The 14,276-nt window shown below is 35.4% G+C and overlaps 2 protein-coding genes across 6 annotated transcripts in view; both read left to right on the top strand.

The window, feature by feature from the left end:
- Positions 1–5,329, top strand: part of actn1 (actinin, alpha 1) — a 35,877-nt gene extending 30,548 nt beyond the window's left edge. For 2 of the 5 annotated variants that reach the window (XM_067386629.1, XM_067386627.1), the window contains exons 18-21: positions 6–152; positions 1,670–1,735; positions 4,077–4,235; positions 4,320–5,329. In XM_067386629.1, the coding sequence (XP_067242730.1) occupies positions 6–152; positions 1,670–1,735; positions 4,077–4,235; positions 4,320–4,478 (531 nt within the window). In that variant the 3' untranslated portion in view covers positions 4,479–5,329. Of the gene's footprint in view, positions 1–5; positions 153–1,358; positions 1,440–1,669; positions 1,736–4,076; positions 4,236–4,319 lie in introns of all 5 variants that reach the window. The other 3 variants (XM_067386630.1, XM_067386625.1, XM_067386628.1) reach the window with 2 other exon arrangements.
- Positions 5,330–9,076: 3,747 nt separating this feature from the next.
- Positions 9,077–12,121, top strand: cox16 (cytochrome c oxidase assembly factor COX16). Its single transcript, XM_067385403.1, has 4 exons — positions 9,077–9,248; positions 9,805–9,882; positions 10,041–10,109; positions 11,288–12,121. Exons 1-4 carry the CDS (start codon positions 9,186–9,188, stop codon positions 11,399–11,401), a joined length of 324 nt encoding a protein of 107 aa, XP_067241504.1. The 5' UTR covers positions 9,077–9,185; the 3' UTR covers positions 11,402–12,121.
- Positions 12,122–14,276: the final 2,155 nt, after the last annotated feature.

The following is a 14,276-nucleotide window of genomic DNA, read 5'->3' as shown; positions in this document are numbered from 1 at the left end:
TCTAGCACATTCGTGTAGGTTGGGAGCAGCTCCTCACTACCATCGCTCGCACCATTAATGAGATCGAGAACCAGATTCTGACCCGTGACGCCAAAGGCATCAGCCAGGACCAAATGAATGAGTTCAGAGCCTCGTTCAACCACTTCGACCGAGTCAGTATTACACTGCACAGTCCAACACCACAGTTTAACATCATTAAGAGCAAAAGGACATCTGAGACGGCAACTTGGTCACTGCATCTGCGTTGTTACCGACAGAATAGCATGACTTGATTTTTTTATTTTTTTTATATATATATTACTTAAAAACATAAAAATTTAGTGATAATTTTGTGATTGGCTGCCACGATACTTTGGGTGGTACCTTGCAGACTCAAAATTTAAGGTTATGAATTTGTTCCCTTTCAGAGCGCTAGTTATCATTTGAATTTAATTAATCATGCGCCACAGGACGTTAAATTGGAATGACAGAAAGTAGAATTTACTGAATTGTGATTTAAAGAAATTCAGCAGATAATGGCATTCTGAAAAAAAAACTTTTCTTCCAAACAAGGCCGATAAAGTTTATCTCGCCATACTTATGTCAGTAATTGTTGTTTTAACAAGAAAAAGTTAAATTGGGCAAGATAAACTTTGTTAGTGTTGTCTGAATGTTTAAAAAAGGCTTCAAGTTTTAAGGTTTTTTAAGCCTTACAAACTTAGAAATGTGAATTTCTTTGAATTTCAATTGATTTTAATTCTACTTCCTTTATTTCAAATTTTTTTAAAATATTTTTATTTCAGTTCTAAGTAGAGCACAACCCTGGTACCTTGCAGTCACTGTTATGCTCAAATACTTGACTTATCTGTTATCTCAAGCAGTCAAAATGACCAAAATGCACAAGTATCTGAGTTTTGACTTTCATAGAAATACATTTGAATATATATATATATATATATATAATTGACCTGATTTGCATAGAATGGAATTAAAGTATATATCACCCACACATGTCCCAGATTACAGGCTGCCATGCTGAAACCTAACGCTGCACTAAAAACCCACGCAGTGCCGCCAAAGACACCTTAACATCGTTAAAACAGCACAACATAGTTAACCAAGCACAGCAGGCCCAGATTTTAAGCAGCACATATCAGATCTGTCCTCACAGTCACTTCCCCCCGACTCACAGCACAGTACTGCACAGTTTGTCCTAACGTTTGTGCACTTTTCTCTTCTTTTGTCTTCTCGTTTTTCTCTTCTGCATGGACCCTCTTCCCCCCTCCACATGTCTGCATGACATTCCCCCACCCCTCCCATGTGTGTGCTGCATGTCCACGCTGCTGACCTCTGACCCTGCCCACGGCTCTGACACCCAGGACCACTCGGGCACATTGGGCGCTGAGGAGTTCAAAGCCTGCCTTATCAGTCTGGGCTTCGATATCGGGAACGACGCACAGGTACACACACACCGACACCAGCCAGGGAGTTCTGCCATTAACCACACTTTTTTTTTGTTTTTTTTCCTTTCTACTCTCTTTCCTTTTTCCTTTCATGCTCTTGTCTTATTTTTTTCTCAACCCTTCCTCTAAAATGACTTCCTTCACCTATACTCCTCCCATCCTCTTCTGCTCTCCATCTTTCTCTCCACTGTTACCTGGCTCTGTTTGTCCCTCGTGGGTTCCTGTAGAAGAGAACAGGCATGATGGATGCAGAAGACTTCAGAGCCTGCCTCATCTCCATGGGTTATAATATGGTAAAGCAGAGAGTTCAAATCTCCATGGGTTGTGATCAGGTTAAACTGAGAGTTTAGGTCCCCATGGATAATGAACCGGTAAATCATATAATCTGTGTAGAATGTGTTGTAATATGGGTAAATTGATAGTTATAATCCCTCTGGATTAATCTAGTAAAAACGATTTTAAGTCTAAATGGTATAACCTGGAAAATTATAGATTTATGTTCAGCATGGGGTATAATATGGTAAAGCAGTTATAATCTCCATGTGTTCTCTAAGGCAGAGCTATAATCTGGTTTTGGACGGATTTCCTGAACTCTTGGTTAGTTACTGTACATCTATGTGGGTTATTATTTGAAAAAGTATTTCTTTGAAGTAGCAAAAAAGTCTATGGATTGTAGCCTAATTCAATCCCTATGGAATATAACTCATAAGTAGAAGATGTTAGTGGTAAAACAGAGATGTATAATTTACTACATGGTATAACCTTGAAAAACATAGATTTATTATGTTGAATCCACCTTATATTTCATGTAAGAGTAGGTGTGGCCACTTGTAACTCGAATGTGCAAAAACAGTCCATTATGCTGCTTGCTGCAAACTGATATAGGTTATCATATTATTTTAAAGGTGTCATGACATGAGAAATCAAATTTGCATTGATATTTTGACATTTAAGAGGTCTTTGTACCATTAAAACATCCTTTAAATTTCAGAGCTTAAAAGTCCTCCTCATTATAATTTATTTAATCAAGCTCCAAAAACAGCTCCTTCTGATATTGGGTAACATGTGACCTCACACAGGCAAATACATTTGCATATGCCTGCCTCCAGAACAAGACATTGACAAATAGTTTCATAGGCCCCAACCATGATACACTGGTTTTAAGAAAACTACAATTCATTACATAATACAAGAAGAGGGATTGTAAATCCACCCCTTTGCACTTAATGGCTGACATTTGCTACACTGGATGTGAGTGTCGTCATGTGTCAAAAGCAAAGAGAACCCATTATAATCACTGACACTGTCTACACTGGATACAGTATACAGATACAGTCCATTCAGTTTCTGACTTATCCACTTATCCCACTAAAGTCTGTCGACAACAGGACAAATGGAACAGTGAAAGAACGTTTTCTTTGACGCGTCCAGTTTGAACAGCTCCTTTGGGTCTCTGTAGAGACTTCAGAAAGATCCCAGCATCCACAAGTGTATGTCATTTTTAATGGCATCCCAGATCGCGTCGAAGGATTATATGTTTGTTCGGAGCATTTTGTTTTGTAATCGAGGCACAGTGTAATGGAGAGTTGGCAAAGAAACTTTGGTTGACAGATGAAGCAGCCAGTCATAACAGTGGCAGTTTACTGGCTAGCCTTAATGGAGCCGCACCTTAAAAAGGATAATTTCAGACAGAGGGTCGGAATGGTTGAAAATAAATTTTTTTCTGCATATTTATACGTGCAAAAAAACTTTATAAGTGAACCTCAAGGAACATAAAAAAAAATCCATGTCAAAACCCCTTTAATTTATTATACTCAAACACACTGGATTGTAGCGCTAATAGTTTTAAAGTTTACAGTTTTCATTGAAAAATAAGATGGATAATATGGCAATAAACTCCATTCATTATCTGGTAAGGCAGAGTTATGTGGTTAAGGGCAGATTTCTTGAACTCTAGGTTAGTTACATCTATGTGGTTCAGTGTTATTTTACTATTATTTAGACAATATTATAGTATTTATTAATATTTTGAATTAGATTTTATTTGTATATTTTCATTGTAGTTTTAAGTTTTTGTAATTTTATATGCTTTTGTTTATTTGTATAATTTTTTTTTATGAATTATTTTCAGTTTTAGCAATTTTAGTACTTCAACATACACTTATTTATTTATTTAGTTGCCAAGGCAACAGAATTTTCCTTAGTTTAAGTTTAAGTCTAATATTTATTATTTATTTCAGCTTTTTTTCAATTAGCAAAAGCAAATTTTTTAGTTTTGGTTAAAAATATTAACACTAATGTGGATATTATTTGAGAAATTACTCCGGTATTTCTGGAGAAAGTAGCATGAACTGGTAAAGTCCAGGGATTTAAATGAGTTAAACTAAATTATAATCCCCATGGAATAAAAATCATAAGCAGAAAGTTAACATGGGAAGATCTAATAAAGCATAAATTAAGATTTCCATGGATTAAATTGTTACTATATAATCTCTAATCTGTTAGAGTTATTGAGAAAGAAAGAGTTATTTAATTATTCCTAGTAAAGTAGCATCAGCTATGCTAACCCAGTGAGGAACAACCCTTCATATTGTTTTCACAGTGATTTTTAAGCAGCATTTCTCCGTTCTGTAGGGAGAGGCGGAGTTTTCCCGCATCATGAGCATTGTGGATCCTAACAGACTGGGACTGGTCACATTCCAGGCCTTCATTGACTTTATGTCTCGCGAGACGGCCGACACGGACACCGCTGATCAGGTCATGGCGTCGTTTAAAGTCCTTGCTGGAGACAAGGTACATATATAACATTCACAAGACATTGTCCTGTGTTAAAATGCCTAAATGAATAACTAAATGAATAACTCTCGTCTGGTGCAGAACTATATCCTGGCGGATGAGCTGAGGCGTGAGCTCCCCCCTGACCAGGCCGAGTACTGCATCGCCCGCATGACGCCTTACACCGGCCCTGACGCCGTCCCGGGAGCTCTTGACTACATGTCCTTCTCCACCGCCCTCTATGGGGAGAGTGACCTCTGAACCATGAGCCCTGGATGTGGGTTCAACCTGCCTTCTGATACAAACACACACAAATACGCATATTCATACACACATATACATAGCTCGCACTCTATGAGAGTAAAAGTGGCTCTTCAGTGCTGATCTAGCACCAACAACCAGAGCAAGCAGACCTGGTCCCAGATCAGCCAATCAGAGCAGCTTCCATCAGCACCACACAATAATGTTCAGTCATTTTTGTATCCTCCTATCAGCCCAGGCCTTTCTGTGTGTACGACTTCCTGCTCTTTTTGCAGCCGTGTTCATGAAGTCTGTCTTGCCTGTCTTGGGAATTGTGTCACAAAGACACGAAGCTTAATGCTGCCTTCACATGCTTGTCAGAAGATCCTACTTCCCCGTGAAGTCGTAATTATGTCGCATTGAAGGAGAGAAAAGGAAACAGGACGTGAATGCCTAATGCTGTTTTCTCTGTGCAAACATACAATATGCAACAAACGGTTACAAATATACACAGTAGCACGTGGTAGGCAGCATTATGTTATCGTTGTGACCTGTGAACCATGTGATACATCATGACCATGTGTTACAATTGATATGCTTTTTTTTACATGAGGCCAATGCTTGATCGTTCTCTTGTGACGGTGAGCCAGATTTCATGAACAGATCTTCCCCTTTCTGCTTCCAAGCGCAACATTGAAAAACTCTCCCTCCCCAGAGGAATGTTTTCTGTATTTTTACTTCTTATTTTGTGTTTTTTTCCTCTTCATAAAGGAATAAAGTTAACATATTTTATTATACAGAACAAAAAAAGGTATTTTTCTTCACCTTATTAAAAAACTTTAAAAAATTATGAAAATTTAAATAAAGAAACAACCACAGTTTCGTGTTTGTGTTTTTTAATTGCATGTATGAAGGAGAAATGTGTTCTATGAACTTAAAGGGTTAGTTCACCCAAAAATGAAAATTCTGTCATTAATTACTCACCCTCATGTCGTTCCACACCCGTAACACCTTCGTTCATCTTCAGAACAGAAATTAAGATATTGTTGATGAAATCCGATGGCTCAGTGAGGCCTCCATTGAAAGCAAAGCCATTCAAACTCTCAAGATCCATTAAGGTAACTAATTTAGTTACTTGGTGTTTGGTAATGAAGGGCCTACTTTGCATCAGCAACACTGACTCAATGACAACTCTATAAGAAGACAACTGACGGCACCTGTATTCATAGCAACTAGTTTTTAACCAATTAATCATTTGATTGTTAATCATAAATACAGGGGGCTGCTGCTCAGTAAGGTTTTCAAGAACATTATGTAAATTGGTAAACTATTTAGCCTAGGCTACCAAAATGAACACCAAAATTTAACATGAACTGTTAAAAATTATAGCAATTCATGCTAAAAATTGATGGAAAGCTGGCAGCCTGCACGTTTCTTGACCACCTTCCATATGGATCAATTTTCTGTTCTGATCTCAACAAGTCTGGGCAAACTACTGAGTAAGCACCAATCAGGCCGCAATTTTATGATGTCATCATGTAGACTTCTTACAAAGTATTTTACAATAACACTAAAGTATTTTGATACAAAATACAAAGCCATTTTCATGAACCCTATCAAATACAAATTACAAAATACTATTTTGTATTTGAAATACGTATTTGAAATATATGTATCATAAATACTGCCCATCCCTGGTGACAAGAATACTTTTTGTGCACCAAAAAAACCCAAAATAACTTTTTAACAATATCTCATAATGGCCGATTTCAAAACACTGCTTCAGAGCTTTACGAATCGAATCAGTGAATCGGAGCACCAAAGTCACGTGATTTCAGCGGTTTAGCCGTTTGATAGGAGGTCTGAATCACTAATTCGAAACAAAAGATTCATAAAGCTCAGAAGTTTCATGAAGCAGTGTTTTGAAATCGGCCCATATAGATATTGTTGAAATAGATATTGGTTTTTTTTGGCGCACAAAAAGTATTCTTGTTGCTTTATAATATTAAGATGGAGCCACTGAACTCACACAAACGGTTTCAAATATGTTTTAGTACCTTTATGGATCTTGAGAGTTTGAACAGCTTTGCTCTCAATAGAGGCTTCGATGAGCCATCGGATTTCATCAACAATATCTTAATTTGTGTTCTGAAGATTAACGAATGTCTTACAGGTGTGGAACAACATGAGGGTGAATGACAGAATTTTCATTTTTGGGTGAACTAACCTTTTAAGATACGTATTTAAATGTAAAACGGAAAGAACAATTAGGCATATTATTTTCAAAACTGTCATTTTGACAAATTTATTTATTTATTACCACACTTACTCAACTCATCAGTCATATCTGTGGAGAAGAACCCATGATAGCCTACTTACTGATAGGGCTATCGCGATAACCGCAACATCATAATACCGCGCTTTTGACGAGCCAACCGCAGAGGACAGCAAAAACCGCAGCAACCGCGATATTTGCATTTTTTCTATTTTTTGAAAGGTTATGTCCTTCTCGTTTTACACTTCATGCATGTATACTAAATAATAAATAAGTTAATAATGGTAGCATAATGTGTACCATGGTAACTTTCAGAGGCTCCGTAGATTTGTACTAAACAAGCCTAAACAGACAGCGAATGTGAGAGAGATCGACTGAGCGCGTGCGATTACCTGCGTCTGTCCTTCAGGCCGAGATGTATTTGTCGTCTGCAAGGATAGTGAAATCTCTGCCTTAGCATCGACGCATTACAGCTGTGCCTTATAAAGTGCCGCTCAAAGTTAAAATGATTTCAACAGCTTGTTTCATTACATCGCTCTTTAAATTAATCAGCGGTTTTGAACGTGCATTTGAATGAACAGTTTAAAGACTCAAAGAAAGTCCCCTGCCGCCACCTTGTGGTGCAACAATGTAACTGCACTGACTGACAGCCCGTCTGGAACGCACAGAGACGTAACGTTAGTTCTGCTTATACTCGTGAAATATCAACAGAAAGTCTCTTGTTTAGTCAGATTCGAGGATCGGAACTATTATACATATAACATATAGCCCTACGATCTTACTTGTCAGGTAGACCCTTATTTTGACTTGACATTCTCTTCTGTTACTTCACTTCCTGTTTCAACGCTCTATTTAGTTTATTGAATATGTCCGCTTGTGTGTTATATATATATATATATATATATATATATATATATATATATATATATATATATATATATATATATATATATATATATATATAATGGCGGTAAAACCGCATATCGCGCTATTGAGCCGCTCAAAAATACCGCAAGGGAAATTCCTTAACCGCGACAGCCCTACTTACTGACAAGCACAGGGACATTTCATATTTAAACAAGAAGTTGTGGCAAAACATATTAGGACCACTCACCGGAAGCTGAACGGAGTTGGACATAGTGGTGTATAAGAGGTAAAAAATGATATAAATACTGTTCGGTTTCTCACACAAACCGATCGTTTCGTGTCTTAGGACATTAATGTGTCGTCACGAGCCGCAGGGTTTCATTTGGATTTGTCTAAGCAAGGTTTATGCACTCTAGATGAAGTTCCCATCTACTGCAATTATTTGAATGACAAAGGGAAGCGGTTGCAGTTAAAAATCATCATTTGTGATCGCCTGAAGAAAAAATGTCACCTACATCTTGGATGCACTGGGGGTAAGCAGATAAACATCAAATTTTCATTTTTGGGTGAACTATCCCTTTAAGTTTCTCAGAACATCCCTAACGTTTTGGCAAGGTTCTCAAAGTTTCAAACAAATGAACGTTTTTTTCAAAGTTATCTGGTCTTTAATAAAGTTATCAAAACAGCACAAGTTTATGTAATTTATATATTATTCATGGAACGTTTTCTTTAACATTTTAGTTGAACGTTAAGTCTAATATTTTTAACGTTACTACTTTCCACTATTTTTTATTTTTTTTTAAGTTACCCTAATACTTCCAAATGCAAAAATTAGAGCAAACATTCCCTTATTGATTTCTTTAACGTTTTAAGACATTTAAAAAACTTGACGCTTTGGACGTTCTGTTCTGAGAGCATTTAAAAAATAATATTTTCACAACTGAACGTTAGCAAAACGTTCTCACAACGTTTTTTTTTTTAGCTGCGACGTTGTCCTTTCACCCTTGTGTTCTTTGACTTGTGACACTAACAAAAAACAAACAAACAAAAAAACATGAAAAAAATTTAGTTTTTAATTTTAAATTAAATTATATTAAATCACAGGACTAGGAAAGGATTACTTATTCATTTTAACTGCTTCGAATCTGAATGGCCTCATACGAAAAGTGCGTTTTGTCAAGTCCAAGTTTAGAGAGTAGCTACACCAGCATGCAGATGGTCACAAAGCTAACAGACATAATGCCACAAACTCTTTAAGATTCATGCTAATTTTTTTCCATGACAACAATATCCTTAAAATGCTCTAGAGTTTCTTAAATAAATATATGTATCACGTTCCTTTATAATTAAATTAATTAAACATGATAAGGTGCTTTCAGCAGAAATTATTCACAGTAAATTATTTTATCTCTCAATCTATGCTCTCATTTTTAAAGGGGAACCCGTTACTCTTTTCTTAGTTCTACACGGACGGAATATGAAGCTGTACGACACTGCTGGGTTTACATGGCTGCGCCCACTGAAGTCAGTGGTGACTTTATTCTGAGTAATATATGCAATTGTAAAATGACGTACATGAACTAAGCATGTGGAATCAAATTCGTAAACTGCAAAAGAATAAAACAGTGAAATATGGGATCCCGATGCTGGTGAGCGTTTCAATGTACCTTCGTCAAATTTTATAGTTATGTTTTAAATATTTGTGTGTGACAAACTTTAGTAATTATTAGACTAAGATCATGATTTAAATAATAATTGTAATAGTAGTAGTACTGTATCGGTTGATTCATCGAGGTTATATTTGAATATTTATTGTGACGTAATGTTTGTCCAATATTAGTAATATTTGATGGAAGTTTTGTACATTTTATTTTGGTTTTTCAGTTAAAGGTTTAAGTAGTAAAAAGAAAACGTATGTAAGTGAATTAATGCCTAAATTAATTTAAAAATAAATAAAATTACAGTAGTATATTCTCAAATATATCAGTTCTAGGTTTCAGATTTTGGCATATATATATATATATATAAACTTTTTATTTGGTGCAGTTTTTCAATGTGCAATATATATTTACACTTTTACAGGTTCTCTTAAAAATGTTGACTAGCCTATCTAGTTTCTGCCTTTTGTAAAATCAGTAATTTTGTTATAATGAGGAATATTGGTGCTCATGCTTGTATTTAATGTTTGTATAATATTTTCTGAAGCTTCTGGTCGTAGGAGGGTCATTTGGATTAAGAGAATTCACTCAGATTAGGTATGATGCACAGAAGATCAAAAGGAAGGTATGTGAAACTATAGCATATAGTGAAACACAATCTCTCCATCTACAGGTCACTTGCCAAATGGACATAACTTCAGCCAGAACTGATTTCTGCTGTTCAATACAACCTCTTATTATACTTTCTTCATGTTATCTTGTTTTTTGGCATGTTTGTTTTAGCTGGACCCCGCACTGGAAGCCCGGGTGAACACTGAAAAACAGTCTGTCATCCTTGAGGAAGAGTATGAGGTAATAATGAGAGCAAGAGTGATGAAGAGAGCTGTAATGTTTTATAGTGCTATAATGTTTTGAATGGAAGCTATGTTTACTCGGTAGTGAGTTTGTGGTAAGCCTAATGGTTAAACATCTGGCTTGTTAAACGCAATGGTTTTGGATTTGGATCTGACACAGGGTGACTCAGGAATCGTAATCACAATTTTGTCATGCAGTTTGTCAAGCAGGACACGTAACACTAGGTTGCCCCAGTGAGACTGACTGACCTGGCAATTAGTGTGCTATAAGTTATTTTGGATGGAAAGTGTCTAGTTAGCTGTTTAGTCCCAACTAAGTGCACTAGATGGCACTTGGTTCATTTAGCATCTCCATTTTAGGCTGTGGGTGGTTGAGGCTGTCCACAGCACTGCAAAAACACACTGTCATACTGCAATGGTGATTCTCTGACTTTCAAACTTTATTTTTAGCCTTATAAGAAGTTACAATGCCATTAAATGTGACCTTCTTCTACCAGGCAAGTAGTAGAAGAGCGCCCTCAAGTGGAACCAAGGAGGTTTAGTAGTTATTATAAGCCATTTTTATATTGGATTTCAGACTGGTCCACCATGAATCATTTAAAACAAATAAACAAACGCTCCACTAATTCAGCTCATCTTTTGTAAATAAGTACAATACCGAAAGTTTTGGGTCATGAAGATTTTATTTAGCAAAGATGCATTAAATCGAAAAAAAAAAAAAAAATCAACATTGATGATAAAAAAATGTTTTTTTGAGTAACAAATATTAGCATATTAGAATGATTTCTGAAGGATCATGTGACACTGAAGCCTGGAGTAATGATGCTGAAAATTCAGCTTTACATCACAGAAATAAATTACATTTCAAAATATATTATTATAAAAAAGTTATTTCACAATATTACTGTTTTTACTCTATTTTTATCAAAAAAGGCAGCTTTTGTGAGCTTGAGACTTTTTAAAACGGCATTTTTAGAAATCTTTTTACTCGTACTGTAGCAATAAGGCCGTTTATTAATTTAGCAACGACCTGATTAGAAGTTTAATGCATTTTCTATGCAATTATTCTTGGCTTTTGATCGCCCTTTAGCGTTTGTGCTTTGATTTTTGCATTTAATTTGTGACTATGGTTAAAAGCCTAATTTTAAAGTAATGTAATCTCTTTTGTTGCTACAGAAATTGAAAGAGATGGACTTGGGTGGATGGAAGAACATTCGTGGCCCTCGTCCCTGGGAGGATTCCAAGGAGTCCCAGGAGCAGCAGCGAGCACGGCTCAATAAAGGCACATAAACTTTAACGTTTAAACTCCCCCTACTGGCACAAAGATGTAAGACGCTTATTAAACCAGTGCAGTATACCTTGGTTGTTGTCACTGCATAATATATCAGCACTATTATACGTGATTATATCTGGACCAGAAACTACCAGTTTAGTTTATATAGTCACTCTTTCCACAAAAAAAAAAAAAAAAAAGTGGCAATATACTTCCTAATATGCTTTTATGAATGTGTGGCTGGGTATGCGTATAGTATGTTCTCTGTATAGTGTTTTATTTATGGCATCAGGCAGGCTGTAACTAACTATTATGCCATGTGTTACCTTGTCAGTTCATATTCACAGTAATGCATAACTCAAGACCCATTAGTGCGTTTGAGTGACAATACATTACCCCCATGTTCTTTCAGTGGTGCAAACGGAATCAGTGGTGCCTGTGCACATGCTGGATGAGTGCTGTACAGTGTAACGATGGTAGACACAAGGCATGAATGACCTTCTGTACATTAAAACTGTTTTTGATTATCATGATTTGAAAGATGCTTGCGGTAAATACTGTTCAGAATTCATCAAAGTTAGCAACGGTCTCGCGCAGCACGCAGCATAGATTTAGTTTTGTGCTAATATATAAATAAATGAATTCTGTTAATGTATAATGGGGGAACAAACTGCTTTTCATCTTCCCTCCATGTAATGCCTAAAGTAGTGTTTATAAACGCAGCTAGGGCTGTACAACAGTTATTCACGATTAATTGTTTGCAAAATAAAAGTCTGTGTTTATTTAATATGTGTGTGTTCTGTGTATAATAATTATGTATATATAAATGTATATATAAATACACACACATGTATATATTTAAGAAAAATGTTATATTTATATATAAAATATTTATATTTAAATATAATATAAAATATATATATATTTATTTATACATGTATATATTTCTTAAATGTATACATGTGTGTATTTATATATACATAATTATTATACACAGAACAAACACTATTACATAAACACAGACTTTTATTTTGCAAACGATTAATCGTGAATAATCGTTGTGCAGCCCTAAATGCAGCGCTGCTTTGTTTACAAATGTTACTGTGGAACAGCTTTCTCCTGTTTCATAAGCGCCACCTACTGTCAGCGAGAGGATTTACATTTTCATTCAGCCTGTCTGCCATTTTTATTCAGACCAATGTGAAAATCGGACCAATTTTTTTTTGTTAATTTTTACTGGTAGATGGAAAATAAACGAATGCATTCTAAACATCTTAACATTTTGGATGATAAGGTAGCGTATGTGGGCTTGTTTATGGAGCAGATAAAATGGGCTACTTATAATTTATCATTTGCTAATCCTTTTTGTGAAAAATGATTTAAAGGCTAAAATGTAAAGTTTATCGTTTTATAAAACTTTTTTTTTTTTCTGTCAAAACTTAATTTGAACGTGTAGTTAATAGTTGGCACCTGTGTTGTCACCCAACCAATTTTTTTGTTTGCTTAAAAATAGCTTTTGTTTTTTTATGTTATTATTTGAATGTTTATGCAAACAAAGTGCATAGTTCTGCTTATTTTGGGAACTTGCTTTTTACAGTTCATTTTGGTGCTACAAGTGGTTCAGAAAGGACTCCCCCTTTTAACATTATGCTAATGTTTATATCTTCTGTAGCTTTAAAAATTTGATAGATATTTTACACACACACATTTTCACAAAGTCCCTTTAAGACAAGTCATTTCACTCGGCGGCCATCTTTGAAACGCCTCTCGGGCATCCTCGGCATCATGCAGCTCCTATCTCTTTGAATGGGGAAACATCAAATTCTCCAAAACTGTTCTTCAACCTTACGATTAAATTTCATATTTGAAATCACCAATGAAATCTAACAACAACCGGCTCATAAATTTAGTTTCTAAACGCTCGAATCGTGACAAAAAAAACTGTATTTTTCAGGCTGGATCAAGCAAATGCGCATGCGCAGACCTAAATGCGCGTCTCCAGAGCCGTTGAAAAACATATTTAACGGCTCTGCGCGTCTCTTCCATGGTCTCTTCGGAGGCGCGTCTGACTGTTTCCATAGAAACCGGTGATTCTAACGGCCGCTGAAGTGACGCGATGACTTTACCAGTCGGCGATTGGCTCTTATTTAGAAGGCGGGACTTATTCCGCCGTTACTCTTTCTCCCATTCAAAACAATACGAGTGGTCCCACCTCCAAAGATGAATCAATTTGTAAATCATTTTTAGCAATACATTTTTATATTTTATTGAATATTTTGCGAATGTGAACTTTAAATAGTTTTTAGTGTTACATTTTTATATTTTACATTTTATTACGTTTTCTTTACAAAAATGATTGGAAACACTTTACAATAATTTAACCCATTAAAATTATTTAATATATTAACTAAAATCAACTAACAATGACCAATACATTTCTTACTGTATTTATTTATTTTTGTTAACATTATTTAATAAAAAATTAAATTGTTCATTGTCCAGATACAACTCTTGATTTTGGTAATTAATAGTAAAAATGTTGAAACATGAACTGAGATTTATAAATGCTTTAGAAGTGTTTTTAATTGTTAGTTCATTGTTATCTAATGATAAGTGGAACCTTATTGTAAAGTGTTAACTAATTATTTTACAAAAATATTTCTTTGTGAAAAGAAAATACGCAACAAGCTGTAATGCATCATGTAGTTTGTAGTTTAACACATTTTTACTGATGCTTTCAGTAAGAGTATCAAGACATTTTTGCAATTTTGACAAAACCTATCTATGTTAGCTAGCTAAATAATATTATCTTGGTGGCATAACATCAGAATTATGCCACAATACATCTCATAAAAGCAAATATTTAAGTTTCCAAGGCATAAAAATGAATGC

The sequence above is a fragment of the Chanodichthys erythropterus genome, chromosome 5 (genome assembly GCF_024489055.1).
Source record: "Chanodichthys erythropterus isolate Z2021 chromosome 5, ASM2448905v1, whole genome shotgun sequence".
NCBI lineage: Eukaryota > Metazoa > Chordata > Actinopteri > Cypriniformes > Xenocyprididae > Chanodichthys > Chanodichthys erythropterus.
This window is presented reverse-complemented; position numbering and strand designations above follow the sequence as displayed.